General features: G+C 41.4%; 1 protein-coding gene across 6 annotated transcripts in view; it reads left to right on the plus strand.

Annotated features, from left to right (window-relative positions):
- The window catches only part of IQCK (IQ motif containing K), a 129,238-nt gene that overhangs the window by 102,172 nt on the left and 6,310 nt on the right, over positions 1 to 20,756 (plus strand). The window contains exon 7 of one of the 6 annotated variants that reach the window (XM_068525189.1): positions 7,664 to 8,214. The exons of 1 other annotated variant lie outside the window; for it this stretch is intronic. In XM_068525189.1, the coding sequence (XP_068381290.1) occupies positions 7,664 to 7,887 (224 nt within the window). In that variant the 3' untranslated portion in view covers positions 7,888 to 8,214. Of the gene's footprint in view, positions 1 to 7,663; positions 8,215 to 9,555; positions 9,672 to 19,042; positions 20,273 to 20,756 lie in introns of those variants that run through there. 4 more of the 6 variants (XM_068525190.1, XM_068525184.1, XM_068525185.1 and 1 more) reach the window with 4 other exon arrangements.

A 20,756-nucleotide genomic window follows, 5' to 3' on the forward strand; every position in this document is an offset into this window, starting at 1 on the left:
AATGGATGGAGTTCTTAGGCTTGTATGAGTCCACATACAGACAGAGCCTGGGACAGAGCAGGGGATCATCAAATTGGTGGTCTTGGTGTCCCTTGTTAAGAAGCAGTTTGAGCTGTAACTGTTTGGCAGGCTTGTCTGTGCACAACTGCCGGTTCATTTCACTTAAAATTGGAAGACAATCAGGGCTGTAATCAGTTTAGAGGTCAGGAAAAGTGCAGCATGCCTATTTATTTCTGTTGTTACTTTTTTTTTTTGAGTTGATTTGCCGTTGGTTCGCTGATTGGTTTGGCTTGCTATGTAGCAGGGAGCGCAGGCTGGATTTAACTCTGTGATCCAGCTAGCAGTGGAGGGCAGAGTGAAAGAGGTCCCACCTCGGCCACCTGCTGCCCACGTCCCTTGCTGCCTTTCCACATTCTGAGGGTTCCAGAAGGAACAGTGCTTTCCAAAAAAGATGAGGTTTTCAGTAAATGCCCCAATGTGAACTCAGGGGTAAATTTCCCATTTATGATGAGACTGAAATGGTCCTCAGGAAAAAAGTCAGTTCTAAACACCATCCCCAGATCTGTGGTCAGTTTGGAAAGAAGTCAATACAGCACCGTTGGTATAGGACTGGGTTTTGGAGTTGGCCAGAGTTGCCATTGGAATACTTTTACTTTTTTTTTTTTTTTTTTTTTTTTTTTTTTAATACTTTTACTTTTATCTGTGTGACCCTGATCTAGTTAACTTCATTTAGCCTCAGTATTCCCATGTGCAAAATGGGAATAATAATAGTCCTGTCTCATACAGTTGTTAAAGGATTGCAGGAGATGATCTTTGGAATAAGTCCTGGCACATAGTTCCCATACGTGTTGGTTATTGTCATTATTAAAATATCTCTGTGCTTCAAGCAATTTTGTATTGATTTCCTCCACTAGACTCTAAATTCCATGGGGTTCCATGTGGTGACTGTGTGTCTTATTCATCATGATATCCCCACACCTAGCACAGAGCCTGGTACAGAGCGGGCGGTCTGTACATATTTGGTGGATGCAGCTCTGGGTTTCATTTTGTAGATGAATAAGTTAGGCCCAGGAAGGTCAAGGGCTTGCCAAGGCCACACAGCTGAGGAGGGCCTAGGGCTGGGGCGCAGGCACGCCCTTTCTCTGTCCTGTGTTCTGACACATACGGGAGGAGAGTTGCAGAGAGACAAGACACTCTTTTGGATTCTTCCATCAGACCCAAACCTCTCAGGGATCCTCCTGAACATGACATACAGCTTGTCCAATTTCTTATGACCTATGGTTTCTTGCTGTTGGTGTTTGCATTGGCTGAAGCCCTCGGGTAGGGGCTGAATTGCCAGGAGCAGGGTACAACGTGCTGCCCATCAAGTGAAGTAGAACTTTTTGTCCCCTTCAGGGGTCACCAAGCTGAATCATTTTGTTAAGTTCATGCATGGAGTTACTTCCTGTTTTAAACCTTATGAATCTGGGTAGTGTAGCGGTTTCAAAAATCAATCCCCCCCAGCCAAGGTGACACTGTAATTAGACCCCAAAGAGCTCTGATGAAGCAATTTGAAAATGAATGTTAAACACATGTAGTTCTCCTTTAGATTTGCGGTAAAGAAGAAAAGTGGAGTGATTGCAAATAAAAATGGGTTTTCACCTTCATGTAAGAAAACTGCAAACTCATCCATGTACAAATCCAGCAAACAAACATAATATAATTGTTTAGTGGATGCCATTTTATCCATATTGTGCTCTGGTATTTATAGTATGAATGAATTTTGCCAAGTTCATTCCTTGGAGCAACCTTGGTGCAGACAGGAGGTCTGAGGGAGAGGAGCGTCAGCTGTCAGGGTAGAACCATGGTCATTTATAGCCTGTGTCATGTTACACTGAGTCAGAGGCCGTCCTGAACAGGATTTTCCTCTAGGACAGGAACAGTGTGAAGTTATCCTAAAGTCTCTATCCATTGGGACAGTTGCAGGAATTATTTTTAAAAACATGTGTGACAAGAATTACAGCTAATATAATCCAAAAGAAGATGCCAAAGTCATTTTTGAGATGTGGTCAAAAATCCCTTCTTGATTAATAGCATATTTTTAGCTTCATATAATTGGTAATTGTTTTCAAATGTGCTTTGTAACTGAATATTCATATTTTATTTGGAAATCTAGTATGAGTAAGGAGAAAGAAAACATAGAAACTGTTCCCGTAACATCAGATTACATTTATTATATATGCTACATCAGATTACATATATATACATACATATATATATATATAGAACATCAGATTGCAGTTTTCAAATGTGTGTGTGTATATTGTATATTTGTGTAAATACTCTTTGAATGACTTTATCACTTCTTGATATTTTAAAGAAAAGGGTGGGGGAGGCTGACCTGTTAAAGGAAATATATTGTTTACTTTTGTTTGCTCACCTGTTTGTTCCCTACCTCAGTCCAAGAGTAGTTTGTAGTTGCTTACAGATACACATATAATATAACATTTTTAGGTAAATGTGGTAATTGGATTAAGGAAAAATTAAGAGTAGAGAAAAAATAAAGCCATTGAATGCAGTAAGCAAAATACTTACCCCAAGGCCTATACTTGCTAGAGATTTCTTAGGGACAAAGTAAAGAGGGAGATAAGGCCTGTTGCATAATTCATAGTGTCCATAAGAAAAAAGACAGTCCGGTTGTTCAGGAAATACTGGGCACTTCCCTAATACATTGTGCAATGTGAATAATAACCTCAAAAATGTTCCTACAATAAATAGAAATGTGGCTCTGAGCTTCCTAGAAACCATAGCAATGAAGGAAATAGGATCATTACATTGTTTATTGCCTTCAAATTTCAAAAAGTTTCTTGGAAGCACTCATTCCTGGAGCTGATTTTTCTCTCGTAAAGAAGACACTATAACGTAGTGAACATCAATCTTCCTTTCCCTTAATGAGTTTCTTAGAAGGGCATTTGCTTCTGGAGGGAAAAGATAAAAGCCTGGGGTGGGGGTGGGAGAGAAACCAGAGAAATTTCTTTCCTTGATTTTAAATCTAGTATTTTAAGTTTAGATTGTAATGACAAATCTTACCTATTAGGATTGGGTTTTAAGGATATTCTTAAAATAAGCACCTTATCTTGGCCATACCACCTGCTTGTGACCTTAGGATGCCCCTGGAACTTAGCTCGTAGAGCAGAGAAGCCTGTCTGGAGCTCAGGAGTAGCCGTGAGTTAGCGAGCATGTACCGCGTGCCAGGCCCTGTGTTTCCATGTAACCCTCATACCTGCTCTCCCAGAGAGGAGATATTCTCTCCATTGTACAGATGAGGAAACTGGAGCTGGGAGGTTACTTGACTCACACAGGTCACACAGCCAGGAAGGCCAGAGACCAGGGCTTTGAACCCAGGTCTGCCTGATGCCAGGGAACCTCTGGTCATCTCCTGCCATGGTGTCCAGTTACCTTAAGCTGTGGGTCCAATAAGGCTCGTTGACCCCCTGCAAAGCTTCCCATCCGGGTACCAGGAGCCCCAGGCTGGACAGTGGGCAGCGTCTGGCCGTGCCTCCTACCCTGCACACTAGCCGAAATGACCACAGGCCACTGGAATAAGGGAGGTGTGAGGGTAGGAGAGGCTGAGTCCTCAATCCGAAGGCTGCAGGATCTATAACCATGTTTCTGGGAGACATTTCCATCAGAGCAGGAAGCCAGGGGCGAGTGGATAAGGGTGAGGATGTTTTTCTCTCCCTCCTTCCAAACTCCCTGCCCATCTACAGATGAGGAGCAGCGAAGGGCTTGGCCCCAAAAGAGGGCGCCCAGGTGCAGAGAACACTCTAGCCTACGGCTCAGGAGGTGGGTTCTGGCATTAAGTGTGACCCTTTGTGACTAACAAACGTAATCTATCCTATAACCAAAAAGGGCAAATTTTCAGTAACATTTTCCAGAGACAACCACTGTTTAGTATGTCAGCTCATAGAGTTTCTTCATCTGCCTATTAATACATAAGTATATATACACACACACATATTTATAAACATGAACCATATTATATATAGTATACTGTAACTTGCTTTTCTCTTCACTTGGCAATATATCACTGACATCTCTTCATGCCACGTATACAGAGATCTATCTCATTATTTTTTGTGGTTCCATAAAAATGATAGATCTGTATCATACTTTTTAAAAACAAATCCCAGTGAATGGATATTTGGCTTGTATTACGAATAATGCGTCCATAGACATTCTGTAGGTATATTCTTGCTTACTTATAAAAGTATTCCTATAGGATAAATTCCTAGAAGTGGAATTGCTGGGTCAAAGGATATAAATATATTAAGTTTAGAAAGTGATCACCATACTGTCATCCAAAAACATTGCACCAATTTATAATTAATGCCACCAAGTCACTTTGGAACTTTTGATGGGTGATGTAATCTTTGTGCTTCATTTTCCCTACTTGTAAAATGAGAATGATTATGCCTCAGGAATAATTCTAAATGAGGTCATTGCTTTGATATTATCATGGCTCTTTAAGAAGAAATATACTATCTGGAAATGTAAGGTGTCACTTTCATTTTAACTTTTTCTCTCATATCTCCCCAAACTTTAGTTCCTTCTCCATTTTAACCTGCAGAAGAAATAAAAATTTGATTAAAAGAAATCTAGTGACTTCATGCCTTGATATTACTTTCATCAGTTCTATTTTTAAGACTCACCAGTGGGTGGGGATGTTAGGATGACATCAACTTTCATACATATCTTTTTTTTTTTTTTTTTTTTTTTTTAATTTATTTATTTTTGGCTGCACTGGGCCTTTGTTGCTGTGTGTGGACTTTCTCTAGTTGTAGTGAGCTGGGGCTACTCTTCGTTGCCGTGCGTGGGCTTCTCATTGTGGTGGCTTCTCCTTGCAGAGCACAGGCTCTAGGCGCGCGGGCTTCAGTAGTTGTGGCACGCGGGCTCTAGAGCGCAGGCTCAGTAGTTGTGGCGCACGGGCTTAGTTGCTCCGCGGCACGTGGGATCTTCCCAGACCAGGGCTCGAACCCGTGTTCCCTGCATTGGCAGGTGGATTCTTAACCACTGCGCCACCAGGGAAGTCCCATACATATCTTTCCATTTAAAAGTTGCAAAAGTGCACAACTAGGATGTGCCTTCTGTTGAAATGCTCGAAGATCCCCTACTATTCTACCGAAATGAAAAGTAAAATAAAAAACGATTTCCTGTATGAAATGGTCTGCCCCCAAAGTTCAAATCCCCAATTTAAGATTATGTAAATGGATGCTTCCAACCATTAGTTTCATTCCATCATCTGACTGTTCAGCATTCTTCTTTGCCATTATATAGACGCAGAACGCTTTTGTAGGATTTAGATAAATCCACAGATGCCTGGAAGGCTCAAGGCACCAGATTGGATTAAGTTTCCCATTTATCAGCTGTATAACCTTGTGGTGGTTGCTTAATCTCTCTGTGACTCAGTTTGCATGGCAATAAGATGGAAACACTAATGTTAGTAACCACCCCATAGGGTTTTTGTAAGGATTAAATGAACCGGAATAGTGTCTGGCTGAAAAAAACAAAGTGATCACTAAATGGTAACTATTATTAGTAATGTAAATGCTCAACATATGGCTAATATACATTGTTATTAAGAATATGGGGGGCTTCGCTGGTGGCTCAGTGGTTAAGAATCTGCCTGCCAATGCAGGGGACACGGGTTCGATCCCTGGTCCGGGAAGATCCCACATGCCGCGGAGCAACTAAGCCCGTGCGCCACAACTACTGAGCCTGCGCGCCTAGAGCCTGTGCTCCCCAACAAGAGAAGCCACCGCAATGACAAGCCCGCGCACCCTAAGGAAGAGTAGCCCCCGCTCGCAGCGACTAGAGAAAGCCCACGCGCAGCAACGAAGACCCAATGCAGCCAAAAATAAATAAAATAAATAAAAAATAAAATTAAAAAAAAAAGAATATGGGCTCTGGGGCCTGAATGAACCGAGTCCTGCCTCCTACCATCAGTGGTCAGGGCAAGGCACTCATCCTTCTGAAGGCATTTTCTCCTCTGTTATGTGGGGACAGTTAGGGCCCATCCCAGAGGGCTCCTGTGAGGATTAAATAATATTAAATATCAAGTATCCTATTAAATAGATCCCTGGCACAAAGTGAATGATCAATAACCGGTGGCTGATTTTAGTAATATTTTTTAAACTGTCAAGAAAAACAAAAACAAAAACAAAATGTAAGGTTTCCCTGGTGGCGCAGTGGTTGAGAGTCTGCCTGCCAATGCAGGGGACATGGGTTCGAGCCCTGGTCTGGGAAGATCCCACATGCCGTGGAGCAACTAGGCCCGTGAGCCACAACTACTGAGCCTGCGCGTCTGGAGCCTGTGCTCCGCAACAAGAGAGGCCGCGATAGTGAGAGGCCCGCGCACCGTGATGAAGAGTGGCCCCCGCTTGCCGCAACTGGAGAAAGCCCTCGCACAGAAACGAAGACCCAACACAGCCAAAAATAAATAAACAAATAAATAAATTAAAAAAAAAAACAAAAAAACAAAATGTATGCCAGGTGATTTACCTGCAGCAGTGGTTCTCACTCCTGGCTGCAGATTAGAATCCCCTGGGGGAAATTTACAAGGATGTGTCAGGCCAGAGGCCAGAGAAAGTGACTACATTTGTTTATTCTTAGGAGTGGATTTGTTGTAACCACATCAGCAAAATCCTGATACTATGGATTAGCTGCAAGACTCCAGTAATAGCTTTGGATTCAAAATCTTCCTTTGCAAGGGTTCTTCTCACTAATGCAATATCATCTGGATTAAAATTCAGGGGATCTGAGTTCCTGGCCCAACTCTGCAATTTACCAGCTAGATGGGCCTTGCTCTCTTCTTTGAAAAGTGGAAGAAGTGAGCCAGGAAATCTATAAAACAGGAAATCTGATAGGTGTTTGCTGTAGAATCTCCTGCCTCCTGGGCAAAGAGGCCTATTGTTGGGCAAATCCAAACCTTGGAAAACTATTGCTCTTGTCTTGGTGGTGGTTGTTGGATTTGGGAGTTTGGTCTCAAGATCGAAGGCAAAAACAATAGATGGGGAACATTCTGCGCTTTGCTGGAGAGAGTGGGGTTAGATAGTGAGAGCCAGAGAGTAACTGGGGAGGGGAGAAGAGGGAAGGGTAGCCTGGGTATTTGGCACTTTAGGAGAATTTGTGGGGGACGAGTAGGGATGTTTAAAGGCAGTTTCTCTTTGGTCATATATTTGAGGAGTGGGAAGCATATTTTCTAGATTGAGGGCTTTCCCATCACCACACCTGGGTCTGTCACACCCAGGGGTGACTTTCTGGATGAAAATGGAGCTTACAGAGGAAGGGTGATGGGAAATCTCCCCTGCCATGGTGTCCAGCCTGCAGAACAGCATTACCTCTATCCTTAGCTGCCACACCTGGGTGTCTGCAAAGATCCACGGTCCTTATGAAAGCCTCTTGAGTGCCTACCACGTACCTTAAATATATTATTATATTTTTAATCTTCACAAAAATGGAATGAGCATAAACTATTATCACCCCTATCTTTCAGGGGAGGAAACTGTCTCAGGGGAGGAAACTGTCTCATGAGTGCCTACCACGTACCTTAAATATATTATTATATTTTTAATCTTCACAACAAATGGAATGAGCATGAACTATTATCACCCCTGTCTTTCAGGGGAGGAAACTGTCTCAGAGGTTAAGTCACTTGGTTTTGGTCAACAGCTGCTAAAGAGCAGAGCTGAGGACATTTACAACTTTCCACAACATCATACTGCCTTGCTGTTCTCACACCGTTCCTTTCCACCAGTCCATGAATGGGTAGGCTGTGGGAGAGGTCTGCAATCCATGCTCTCAAAAGTGCAACAGAAGTTCAATGCAGAAACGAAGGCCACACCATAAAAAGCAATGAAGGACTGATACATGTTCGAACGTGGACGAACCTTGAAAACTGAAAAACTTGAAAGCTTGCTAAGTGCAAGAAGACAGACACAAAAGACCACATATTATATGATTCCATTTATGTGAAATGTCCCGAATAGGAAAGTCTATAGAGATAGAAAGTAGATTAGTGCTTGCCTAGGGCCAGGAGGCTGAGGGAATGGTGGTGATAGCTAAAAGGTATGGGGATTCTTTGGGCGATAATGAAGATGTTGTAAAATTGATCGTGGTGATGGTTGCACCTGTCTGTGAATATACTAAAAACCATTGAATTGCGTACTTTAAATGAGTGAATTGTATGGTATGTGAATTATATTTTCATAAATCTGTTACATAAAATACAAATGAAGGCACAGACTCCCTCACATCCATAAAGATGGATACTATCAAAAAATAGAAAATAACAAGTATTGATGAGGATGTGGAAAAATTGGACCCATTATGCATTGTTAGTGGGAATGTAAAATGATGCAGATAAAGCGGTTCCTTAATAAATTTTTAATTGGAATTACCATATGATCCAGCAGTTCCATTTTGGGGTAAATACAAGAAAGAGAGCAGAGACTCAATGAGATATTTGTATACATATGTTAATGGTAGCATTATTCACGGTAGCCAAAAGGTAGACGTAACCCAGGTGTCCATCAATGGATGAATAGATAAGAAATATGTGGTATGTCCATACAATAGAATATTATTCAGCCTTAAGAAGGAAGTTCTGACACATGCCATAATGTGGATGAACCTTGAGGACATTATGCTAAGTGAAATAAGCCAGTCACAAAAAGGCAAATACTGTATGATTCCACTTAAATGAGATACTTAGAATAGTAATATTCATAGACACAGAAAGTAGGATGGTGGTTGCCACGGGCTGGGAGGAGGGGAGAATGGGGAGTTCTTGTTTAATGGGTGCAGAGTTTCTGTTTTGCAAGATGAAAAGAGTTCCAGAGATGGATGGTGCTGATGGTTGCACAATATGAATGTACTTAATACCACTGAATTGTGCACTTTAAAATGGTTAAGATGGTAAATTTTATGTTATGTGTATTTTACCACAATAAAAAAAATTAGGAGGAAAAACAGTGAAGGCACAGACCCCAAATTACCTCATGGATTGCTCCCTTACCTCCATCAGGCTCTGCTTAATGTCATCTTCTCAGTGTGCCCTCCCTGACCCCCCGACCCCCATCCCTCTGCCCTGCTTGTCCCCAGCTAACATGTTATCTACAGGGTGATTCAAAAAGAACTGACTGCTTCCAAAATTTTATTACAACCTGCATGGGCACAGATTAAGAACTTGGTGTCAGTGCCAACTCTTCTTTGCAGCTTTGGAGAAATAAAGAAATGTGTGATTGCCCTTCAACCCTGGCTGCAATAAAGGATCTGGGACAATGCCAGCTCCAGGATGGCTGGGTGCCCCGTGTCCTGTGTTTGTTCCGGGGGCTACATGTAGAGGATCTGTTATGTTGTAATTATTATGTTAGTTCCTTAACAAATTGTCTTTGACTATGTGATGTATTTAATTGTATTTAGTCACCGATTAATAATTGTTTAAGTTTTTAATTCTTTTGAATTGCCCAGGATTTTAATGATTTATTTCGTTTATTGTTTGTGTGACTGCACTAGAATATGGAAGCTTCCTGTGGCAGCTTGGATGTTTTTTCCTTTCTGTGTCGTTCACCGCTCTATCCCAACTCCTAGCACAGTGCCCAGCATGTATGTGGTAGATGTTCAAGAAAGATTTTGTTGATTAAATGACTGAATCTGTGTTACACAATACCCTTCCCAAATCATCCAGCTTGGTAAACACCCTATGGACAAAGTCAATCTAAGGTAAACAGAACTGTTTCCAAGCAACCAAGCAAGCAAATAAATAAAAGGAGATATATTATCCATCTTTTCTAAAATAATAAAAAGGACTGTTCACACTCCTGTGTGCTTACTATGAAGCAAGCAATGTTCCAAGCACATCTTTAGTAGGAACTCAGTCTTCTCAGCAGCCCTTTGAAGTAGGTACTGTATGGTCTCCATTTTATAGATGAAGAAACTGAGGCACAGAGAGGTTGAACAATATACCCAGGGCCACCCAGCAAGGAAGTAGCAGACTGGGCAGCTTGGGAGTCCTTCCTCTTCCCCACCTCTGATGCCGCAATGCACAGATGTTATTTATGGAGTTAAGCTCCGGAGAAATTTGTTGGTGTTTTGTTTCATGCGAAGTCCATCAGGACCCAACCTCTGATTAAATTGCTGAGAGCATGAAGCACATGTTCCCTTACGCCTGTTAGCCTGGTTTAAAGGGCAATGGTCCCACCCATCTAATTGTCCCGCCTTCTCTCTATAAGTGCCAGTCCAACCCTGTTGACGCATGGTATTCACCCTGAGGATCTAAATTTAGGATCTGAGCAGCTAAAGTCTCTTGCCAATTTTCAGATTTGACTCTCATTAGTCCAGGACATGGAAAATTTTAAAAGTATAGAGCTATGGAGGCTAGATGTTAAGAAGGACAGACTGATTCCTTTTAGAATAACTTAAAAACTGTCCCTTTATCAAAGTAATACATTCTCATTCTGCAAAATACAGAAAAGTATCAAGAGATCAAAAAAGGGTACCCACCATGCTGTCACTGATAATACTTTGGTGTATAGAAAGACTTTTTAAAAAGTGCTTTATTTTCTCCCATGAGCAGGAGGGAGGTAGAGGAGACTGAGTCTGTTGTATGTGTTCCGCTTTCACCATGTGACTTGGAGTTGCCCTCACTTGCTTTTCGTGGCATCTGAAGACTTGTCATTTAAGAGGTTTCAGAGTGACCTTTGAAGCTGTCCAAGTGAGCAGCTAATAGCGGCAGCAAGAGTACTGGGCCTGGAGTCCCAAGATTTATATTCAAACCCTGATTGGAAGCTTCCTAGCTGTGTATCTTTGAGCAAAGCACTTAACCTTCCTGATCTTCCATCTTCTAACTGTAAAATGAAATTAACACCCTCCTAAAAGCTCAACTGAGAGGCAAGGTTATTTGAGTTAAAAAGACTTGAGCTAATGCTCACCTATAAATTCTCACTGGCTGTGTGACCTTGAGAAAGTTACTTAACCTCTCTGACCTTCCGTTTCTTCATCTGTACGATAGAAATTATAAAAGTATTCCCATCACTGGATCCTAAAGAAACCCATATGAGACAGTGCATGTAACACATTTAGTCCAATACTCACAGACAGTAGGGGTTCAATAATGATCAATGACTATTGTAAATAATACAGTTTTTGAATCGTGTTTTTCCCACTGTGGATGGTGAAAACAATTAGTGGATCGCCACATGCATTTTTAAAAATGAAATAATCTCACTTCTTACATTTAAGTCTTTAATCCATTTTGAATTTACTTTTGTATATGGTGTGAGAAAGTAGTCCAGTTTTATTCTTTTAAATGTGAGACCTGGAACCATAAAACTCCTAGAAGAAAACACAGGCAGTACGTTCTTTGACATCAGTCTTAGTGATTTTTTTGGATATGTCTCTTCAGGCAAGGGAAATAAAAGCAAAAATAAACAGATGGGACCACATCAAACTAAAAAGTTTTTGCACAGAGAAGGAAACTATCAGCAAAACGAAAAGGCCACCTACTGAATTGGAGAAGATATTTGCAAATGATGTATCTGATAAGGGGTTAATATCCAAAGTATACAAAGAACTCATACAACTCAACATCAAAAAAACCCCCAAACATTTAAAAATGGACAGAGGATCTGAATAGACATCTTCCCCATGTACCAGCCAGCTTTAGGTCAAGATATGGAACATTTCCATTATTCCTGAAGGCTCCGCCATGCCCCATCCCAGTCAATCCACCCCACCCACCTCATCTTCCTAACCTCTCACCCCCCCTGCCCCCCAGGTAATCACTGTTTTGGTTTCTATCATCCTCGACTAGTTTTACCTGTTTTTTGATCATCATTTAAATAAAAATCTTTTATATCTGGCTTCCTCACTCCACATTTTGTGTGATTCAGCCATCTTGGTTGTATCAGTAATTTGTTCTTTTTCACTGGTGGTGTAGTATTCCATTGTGCGAATATACTACAGTTGTTTATCACTCTACTCTTGATGGATATTTGAGTTGTTTACAGTTTTTAGTTATTATGAATAAAACTGCTATGAGCATTCCTAGTAGATATCTAAGAGTATCTCTTGAGTGTACACCTAGGAGTAGAATTCCTGGATCATGGTCCATTAGATCTTTTTACAAAAATAAATCCCCATATGAGAAATGTTTCCAGCAAACGGTGCCAGGAAAAATGTAGCTCCCCTTGGGGAAATGGTTTGCTTCTTCCCTAACTTTACCTTTTTGCCTAGTCTGCCAGGAAGCTCAGTTCAATTTAAACCTCATTTATAGCAACTTACTGACTCTTCTTGGTTAGCATATCTAAATTCTCCATTTCTCTCAGACTTGGTTTTCTTTTTTCTATTTTTATTAGCTATATATTTTTTTGTAAATTATCTGAAATCCTTTTAGAGAGGAAGCAGGATATAAATACATTCAGGAAGAAAATAGGTATTTGCCTTGTTTACAGCACAAAGAGAATGTGAATCTCACATGAGATAATGTACATGAGAGAGCATTAAACACTGAGAAGCCCGGCCTGGAGGAGTTGTCATTAGTGTGTATTCGACTCTTGCAGAGGTGTGAGCTTTATCAGCTTTGTAGAAAAGGAGAATACTGCTGGCACTTGTTTTAACAGAATTTTTAAAAATAACTTTCTTCTTAACTGATTAGAAAAGTAATACTTACCCTTTGTGGAAAATTGAACGAAAAAGTAGATAATTCTAAGTCTCGCCATCCAGAGATAACTGCTATCAAAAGGTCCTCTTTCTTTTTTAAAAATAACTTTATTTAGATATAATTCATGTATCATACAATTCAGTGACATTTAGTATGGTCCCAGAATTTGCCACCATTACTACAGTCAATTTTAGCACATCTTCATCACCCCCAGAGGAAACCCTACTCCCGTTAGCTATAAGCCCGCAAGACTCCCATTCTTCCCAGCCCCAGACAACCACTAATGGACTTTCAATCTCTATAGATTTGCCTTTGTGACTGGCATCTTCACTTTGCATAGTGTTTTCAAGCTTCATCCATGTTGTAGCACATATTAGTACATCATTTCTTTTTATGACTTGTATTACTCGGCTGCCATAACAAAATACCATAGACTGGGTGACTTAAACAACAGACATTTTTTTCCCCACAGTTCTGGAGTCTGGATTTCCAAGATCAAGGTGCCAGCATGGTTGGGTCTGGTGAGAGCTCTCCTCCTGGTTTGCAGAAGCTGCCTTCTAGCTGTGTCCCCACATAGTGGAGGGAGAGTTCTTGTATCTCCTCCTCTTCTTATAAGGGTACCCGTTCTATCAGATCAGGGCTCTACTCTTATGACCTCATTTAACTTTAATCACCTCCTTAAAGGCCCTATCTCCAGTACAGTCACATGTGCGGGTTTAAGGCTTCAACATATGGATTTGAGGGGGATACAACTCATGACCAGATAATATTCCATTGTATGGATGTATCACATCTGTGCATCTCTTCATCAGTTGATGGACATTTGAGTTGTTTTCACATTTTGGCTATTATGAATAATGCCGCTATGAACATTCATGTACAATATTTTGTGTGGACACGTGTTTTCATTTCTCTTGGGTATATAGTAAGGAGTAGAATTCCTGGGTCATATGGTAACTCTAGGTTCAGTTGGTTGAGGAACTGCCAGATTGTTTTCAGAGCGGTTGCGCCATTTTACATTCCCACCAGCAGTGGATGAGGGTTCCAATTCTTACATATCCTCACCAGCACTTATTATCTGTCTGTTGGACTATAGCCATCCTTGTGGATGTTAAGTGGTATCTCAGTGTGGTTTGATTTATGTTTCTCTAATGCCTAATGATGTTGAGTATCTTATTAGGTGCTTATTGGCCGTTTGTATAGCTTCTTTGGAGAAATGTCTGTTCAGATCCTCTGCCTTTTTAAATTGGATTGTCTGTCTTTTATTGAGTAGTAAGGATTTCTTAAAATGTATTTTAGACACAAGTCTCTAATCAGAGATATGATTTGCAGTTGCATGGGTTGTCTGTTCACTTTCTTGAAAGTGGTGTATTTTGAAGCATGAAAGTTTTAAATTTTGATGATGTCCACTTTATTTTTTCATTTGTTGCTTGTGCTTTTGGTGTCATATTTAAGAAACCATTTTCTAATCTGTTGGACCATGGACCATGTCTAAACCACTTTTTTCCACTCACTTTTTCCCAAGAGCTTTATGGTGTTAGGGATTTTATTTAGGTCTTTGACCCATTCTGAGTTACTCTTTGTATGTGGTGTAAGGTAAGGGTCCACCTTTATTCTTTTGCATGTGGATATCCAGTTGTCCCGCAGCATAGGTTGAAGAGACTATTCTTTCCCCCATTGAATGGTCTTAGCACCCTTGGTGAAAATCAGTTGACCATAAATGTAATAAATAAATAAATAAATTTAATAAATAAGTGTAAGTGTTCACTTCTGGATTTTCAGGTCTATTACACTGATTTATATATTTATCCTTATGCCAGTACCACCCAGTCTCAATTACTGTCGCTTTTAATAAGTTTTTAAATGGGAAAGTGTGAGTCCTCCAACTTTGTTCTCTTTTTTCAAGACTGTTTTGGCTATTCTGGGTCCCTTGAACTTCCAGTTGTCATCTTTCATGTCAATCTTTTTGAAAATGGATCTCTATCTTTAAGTTTACATCAGTGAGATCATACTTCATAGCAGTTATTTTCATGTACCCTTGCTTTTTTCACCTAGCTTTACATGGTAAACATATCTCCCTATATTATAAACTTATTTTACATGATTAGCTACATAATTTTTTTCTCATTGGACACTTCTTTCTAAGTTTCACCGTTATAAATATTGCTGCCGTGGCTGCCTTCATTCCTAAGAGAATTTAATTTCATTTGTGCAGCTATTGAAGATATTTTTACATATTGAAAACGTTAATCTTTTAATTCAAACTTTGAGATGATTTCCTGAAGAGCAGTAGACTAGGGACAGGCAAATGAGGTGTCAAATCCCACATGTGCATCTTAGAAAAGTCACTTACCTTTCAGAGCCTGTGTTCTCATCTGAAAATTGGAGATAATAATACCTTCAGAGAGTCGTTTTGAAGATTAAAGACAACATAGGGATATATGACCTTGTACACCACCTGACATATTGTAAGAACTCAATAAATAGTACTTATAATGATTATTAGTATTTTCATCAGTGTTGTTGTTATTGTTGCAACAGGCAGCGGAAATGGAGCGGCCTACCTGTGAGGAAATGGTGAGGTGACATTCATGTCTTTCCTATCAGCCTGGGAATTGCAATCAGAATGAGTAGACATTAAACGTTTTCTCGCATCAGCCAAAGAGAAGTGTTTTGATATCATGCACCAAATAAATGTCCATATTCCTAAATATTTGTATGTATCTAAGATCAGTGTCTTAGGATTGTTTCCCAGCAATGGCTGTGAGAGGGTTTAACCCAATTCATGTAACTCTTGAAGATATTGTTTGCATATTGAAAACACTTATCTTTCAATTCAAACATAGATTAGCTCCAAGAGAGCATGGCTCTGTCTGGCACGTTCATCATTTTCGGTCTTGAGTCAACAAACACAATAGGTGCTGGCAAAGGAAGGCAAGAGGGAAGGCGGCAGACCCCAAGTTATAGTTTGTTATATTTTGCCTAGGAAACCAGGCAAACAGCGGTTTGAACCCTGACGAGGACTGCCATTTATTAAGCACCTGTTGCATCTGCTGTGTGCCAGGCACTCTTCTGGTGGATTTGTGTATGTGATCTCAGTTAATGTATTTAAATATCAAGATTACCCTGTGCAATAAGATCCACAAGGAACCCATTTTTACAGGTGAGGGAACAAGCTCTGAGAGGGTTAGTGACTAGGCCAAGGGCATGCTGGTAGTAAGTGCTAGAGACTGGATGCAAATACTTGCCTCTCCGATACTAAAGTCTGGGCATCCCCGCTGACCTGGAGAATCCTTTATATTGCTGGAAAAGATGTGTGTCCTTTTTTTTTTTTTTAAATTTATTTATTTATTATTTATGGGTGTGTTGGGTCTTCGTTTCTGTGCGAGGGCTTTCCCCAGTTGCGGCAAGCGGGGGCCACTCCTCATCGCGGTGCGCAGGCCTCTCACCACCGCGGCCTCTCTTGTTGCGGAGCGCAGGCTCAGTAATTGTGGCTTATGGGCCCAGCCACTCCGCGGCATATGGGATCCTCCCAGACCGGGGCTCGAACCTGTGTCCCCTGCATTGGCAGGCAGACTCTCAACCACCGCGCCACCAGGGAAGCCCGATGTATGTCCTTTTGACAGTCTGGAGTCTGAGAGAGAAAGGCCTGGGGGCTCCCAAAGGAAGCTAGAGTAGGGTTTCATTCATTGGTTCAGCCAAGATTGATCGAGCGCCTGCTCTGGGCGCAGGACTGGACCTGCCACATGCTGGAGGTTCAATGGAGAACATAAGCCAACACGTTGTTCTACTCGAAACTCAAGCCTAGTGGGGAAGCCAGACACTATTCCAATAATCACGTGAATCCATGATTACAGACTGTGACGAGTGCTCCGAAGAAGTTCAGGATGCCTCGAAAGACTTAAGCAGTGGGTTTGAATAGGTTCCCCTAGAAATTAACTAGATGTGAATGGCAGGGAGGGCTTTTGGATGAGGGAAGGATGGAGGCAAAGACCCTGAGCCTGGAAGGGGGACTGAAAGAAGGCCTGAGCGATGAGAGCAGGGTGCGAGGCACCGGGGAGCTGGGAGGGAGCAGTGGCCTCGGGGGACTTTGGGCTTGATCCTGAGGGCAGCAGGGAGCCTTTAAAGGGCTTTAGCAGGGCAGTGGCATCATCAGATGGGCTTTATAGAAAGATGAGCATGGCTGCAGGTGGGAGATGGATCTGATGACCTGGTAGCAGTGGAACTGGACAGAAGTGGATGGGTTTAGGAGACATTTAGAGGGTAAAAATGACTAGATGATATGAGTGATCCTTTCTAAAAAGTAGTTTTGTTTGGGGGTCAGTAAGTTTCTCACCAACATCAGGGCTTGAAAAATTCAAATTTTCTTTTCAGTACACCAGTCGGCTTCCTATTAGAAAGAACTCTGTAGTTGAAACTCTTGGAATGTTACTTCCCATTTCCTTCTTTTAAGGTTTGATAAAGTTGGCTTAGTCATCAGGGTTTCTTGACTGGAGCCCTGTCTGCCTCGGGTTCTGGACCAACTACCAAGATAATGAGTGAATACTGCGCCAGTCCCTAGTTACAGATTGAAATAGTTTCTCAATTAGTTATTAGCTTGTTACACTCACAGAGGAGCTATATAAAAATAAACTGGAGGATCTGTTTCCATTTCACTTAAAGGCAGCATTCAATATGCAGGGCTTCTGCCAGTCTGAACTGGATGAGAACTGTTTATAACCCGAGTTCATTCAAAATGCCTGGGATATTTCTAAAGGTTCAGTCTTGGCAGCGGCAGCTGAGAATGCAGAGATAAATAAAAAAGTCATAAGACACGGCTGACAGGGTTCTTCTGTGTTCATTCACACCCCTGACTCCCTAGGCTTTTGAAGACGCAGAATTTCGAAGGACAGCCTACTAGGTGGTGGCTATTTAAACTGCTGTGCTAAATCTCCAGTCTTGATGCTAACTGCGAAATGGAGCTACCCTTGTAAATTCAGATGTAAAAAGAAAATACTAATAGATGTATAAACACATATGAGTAGGACATAAAGCTCACTTACATGATTTAAAGAAAATTTGTTTAAATATTTGTTTGAAAAAAGCATATTTTCCAGCTTTTCTACAGCCACTGCATTGCCTATATAATTAAGAAATAATTTTATTGAGCATCTACCATGAGCCAGGCAATGGGTACCATCTCATTTCACCCTCGCACTCTACTGAGAGGAAGGTCTTACTGTCCCCATTTTATGGGTGAGGGAGCTGAGGCTTCAAAGAGGTTAAGAGACTTGCTCAGGTCACCCAGTTGGTAAATGATGGTAAAAGCCAAGTCGCCTGGCTCCAGAAGGTGTGCCCTGAGCAACTAAGCTGTGCTCCAATGGCCCCATTTCTTCCCCTGTTGGAGCCTCAGTTTCCCTCATCTGTGAAAAACATGGCTTTTATTAAATGTCTCCCTTTCCAGGAATCAAGATCCTTTCCAGGGTCAAAACTTGATGTTGAGATTCTGTTTTAATATAACTATTGTTGTCACTTCCGGCACCAAATGTTTCCATTTAAAATGCTGCCTTCCAGGAGACTTCGCCCTGAGTTTACATTGTTTAGAAGTCAACAGCAGTAATTACTGTACATTCAAGACTGTCAGATCTGCCCCAGTGCCTTGTGGCTTCCAAGCTGGCTCAACTTTCCTCAAAATAACACAACCCAACATCTGGCACAGTTAAGAAAGGGGGGTAAACATTCCAGACTATTGACATTACCCTCTACACGTCAACATTTCTTTCTTTTTAGAAAGAAAATCTTCCATGACATATTCTTCCACTGGGGACGTGAAGGTTTTTTTTCATATTTTTTTCTATATTCTTCAGATTTTCTATAATGACTATGAACAGCTTTTATAATTGAAAAATAATCTTATTTTAAAAATTCAGTCCAGTAAAAATAGAAAAAAAAAAACCTTGGTAATATATATTGTACACTCCCCTACCTCCTAATTAGAAAGTAATACAGCCTGACTTTAAGCTTTGTTGGATTATTCTAGGTGGTGATCAGGGACCCCAATTCATACTCCGCATTAGTATGACATGATGGTTAAGACCATGGATTTTGGACTCAGACAGACCAGGCTTAGAGTTCTGGCAGGGCCATTTATTTAGCTCTGTGACCTTGGGCAAGTTGCTTAGTGTCTCTGAGCCTTAATTTTCTCGTTGGTAAATGGAAATAATGATAGCATCTACCTCCCAGAGTGGCTGGGGTGATTAACCGAGATGATACATTTGTGTAAAGCCCTGAACATAATGTCTAGCATTCAGTAAATGCAAATTTTCCACTTAATAGTGTGATACTGTTACTAATCTGTTTCAGGTGTGGAGCCCTCAGGGACTGTCGAGGCACCTTAGACTCTGCCCTGGATCTGAATGAAAACGTCCTCAGATTTTGATGCCTGTTCTCTTCCTCCCCATTTTCCTATTTTATTTTGTTTTATTTTATTTATTTAATTTAATTTAATTTAATTTTTTGTTGAGGTCAAACTCACAGACAGCAGGGTGCCCTAGTCCTAAGTGTACAGCACAGTGAACTTGTCTGTATGCACACACCACGTAACCAGCTCCCGGATCAGGATGATGAATGGGCTCCACCTCCAGGGGTTCCCTCGTGCTCCCACCCAGGCAGCAGCCAACCCCAAGGCAAACTCTATTTGGAATTCTATCACCATAGAATAGTTTTGCTTATTCTCAAACTTCACATAAATGGAAAGAGTATGGACTCTGTGCCTGGCTTCTTTTGCTGGCTATTACATCTGGGAGAGTCAACCAAAATGTTGAGGGCAGCAGTAGTTTCCTCTTTTTCACTGATGTGTAGTATTCTTTCCTGTGAATAGTATCACAATGTGTATATCTCTTATTGATGGACACTTGGGTTGTATCCAGTTTTTATGAACATTCTTGTATATGTTTTTTGGTGGATGTAAGTACTCATTTCAGTTGAGGATTAGCCAGGAGTGGAACTGATGGGCCTGAGAGTACATACATAATACTTAATTTGGCAAGATCCTGCTAAATCTTTTGCTAAAGTGTTGGCACTGTTTCCCATCCCCACTAGCGATGCCTGAGCATTAAGTTGTCCTGCATCCTCACCAACACTTAGTGTGATGAGCCTTTTTCATTGTAATCATCCTGGTGGGTGTGTAGTGTCTGTCTCACTGTGGCTTTAGTTTCTTTGATGCACACCTTTTTATGTGCTTATCTGCCATCGGGACACAAATTCATTTCTAAACTCAGTTATGCTCTGAGGAAATCTGGTAGCTCAGCTTGCCCAAATGATGCTTTAAGGATGGGCACACAAGCTCTGAGAGAGGTCTCAGAGACACTCCTGCAACTAAAACACCAGAGTTTGGGGCACACATTCCAAAACATCTACACTGGCTTCTTCTGCTTACTTTCAAATCCTTGGCCATCTTTGATAGCTGAGCTTGCAAGATAACTAACTAACTTTCAGATGATGAGTGACATGTTATGAGTTTTAAAAGATGCTAAGTGAACTCTTTAGCAGCATTTCAGCTTGTATTTCTACAGGCCACTCAGAGGAAAAGAAGTCACATTTGTTGAATACCTACAACGTATCAGTCCCTGCACTGGGCACATTCGGTACATTATCTCCCTAATCTCATGAGGACTCTGTGAGGTCAAGATTATTTTACTTAGTTCAAACGATGAAATGGGGTTGGGGCTGGGGTCGCCCAGCCATCAGATGGCAGAGCCAGGATTTGAACCCTGGGTCTGCTTGACACCAGAGTCTACCCTTCTGTGAGCAAGCAAACTGAGGGGGAAACATTACTTTTCTACCAATTCCCCAATCAGAAACTATTCCTAGCATACGTTTCATTAATATTTTTTCAGTGATCACCTCTACTAGGGCAGCGTCACCCTTGGGTGGATCTCTCCCTGGGGTCTCCCAACAGTGGGTCTGCTGATACTGGGGGGCCAGCCCCCCTGGGACTCCCCAGCTCCCGACCTCTCCTCCTCCCTGCCTCTCCCCACCTCTGCGGTCTGCCTGACCGCAGTAACACCGTGTACAT

The sequence above is a fragment of the Eschrichtius robustus genome, chromosome 16 (assembly GCF_028021215.1).
Source record: "Eschrichtius robustus isolate mEscRob2 chromosome 16, mEscRob2.pri, whole genome shotgun sequence".
NCBI lineage: Eukaryota > Metazoa > Chordata > Mammalia > Artiodactyla > Eschrichtiidae > Eschrichtius > Eschrichtius robustus.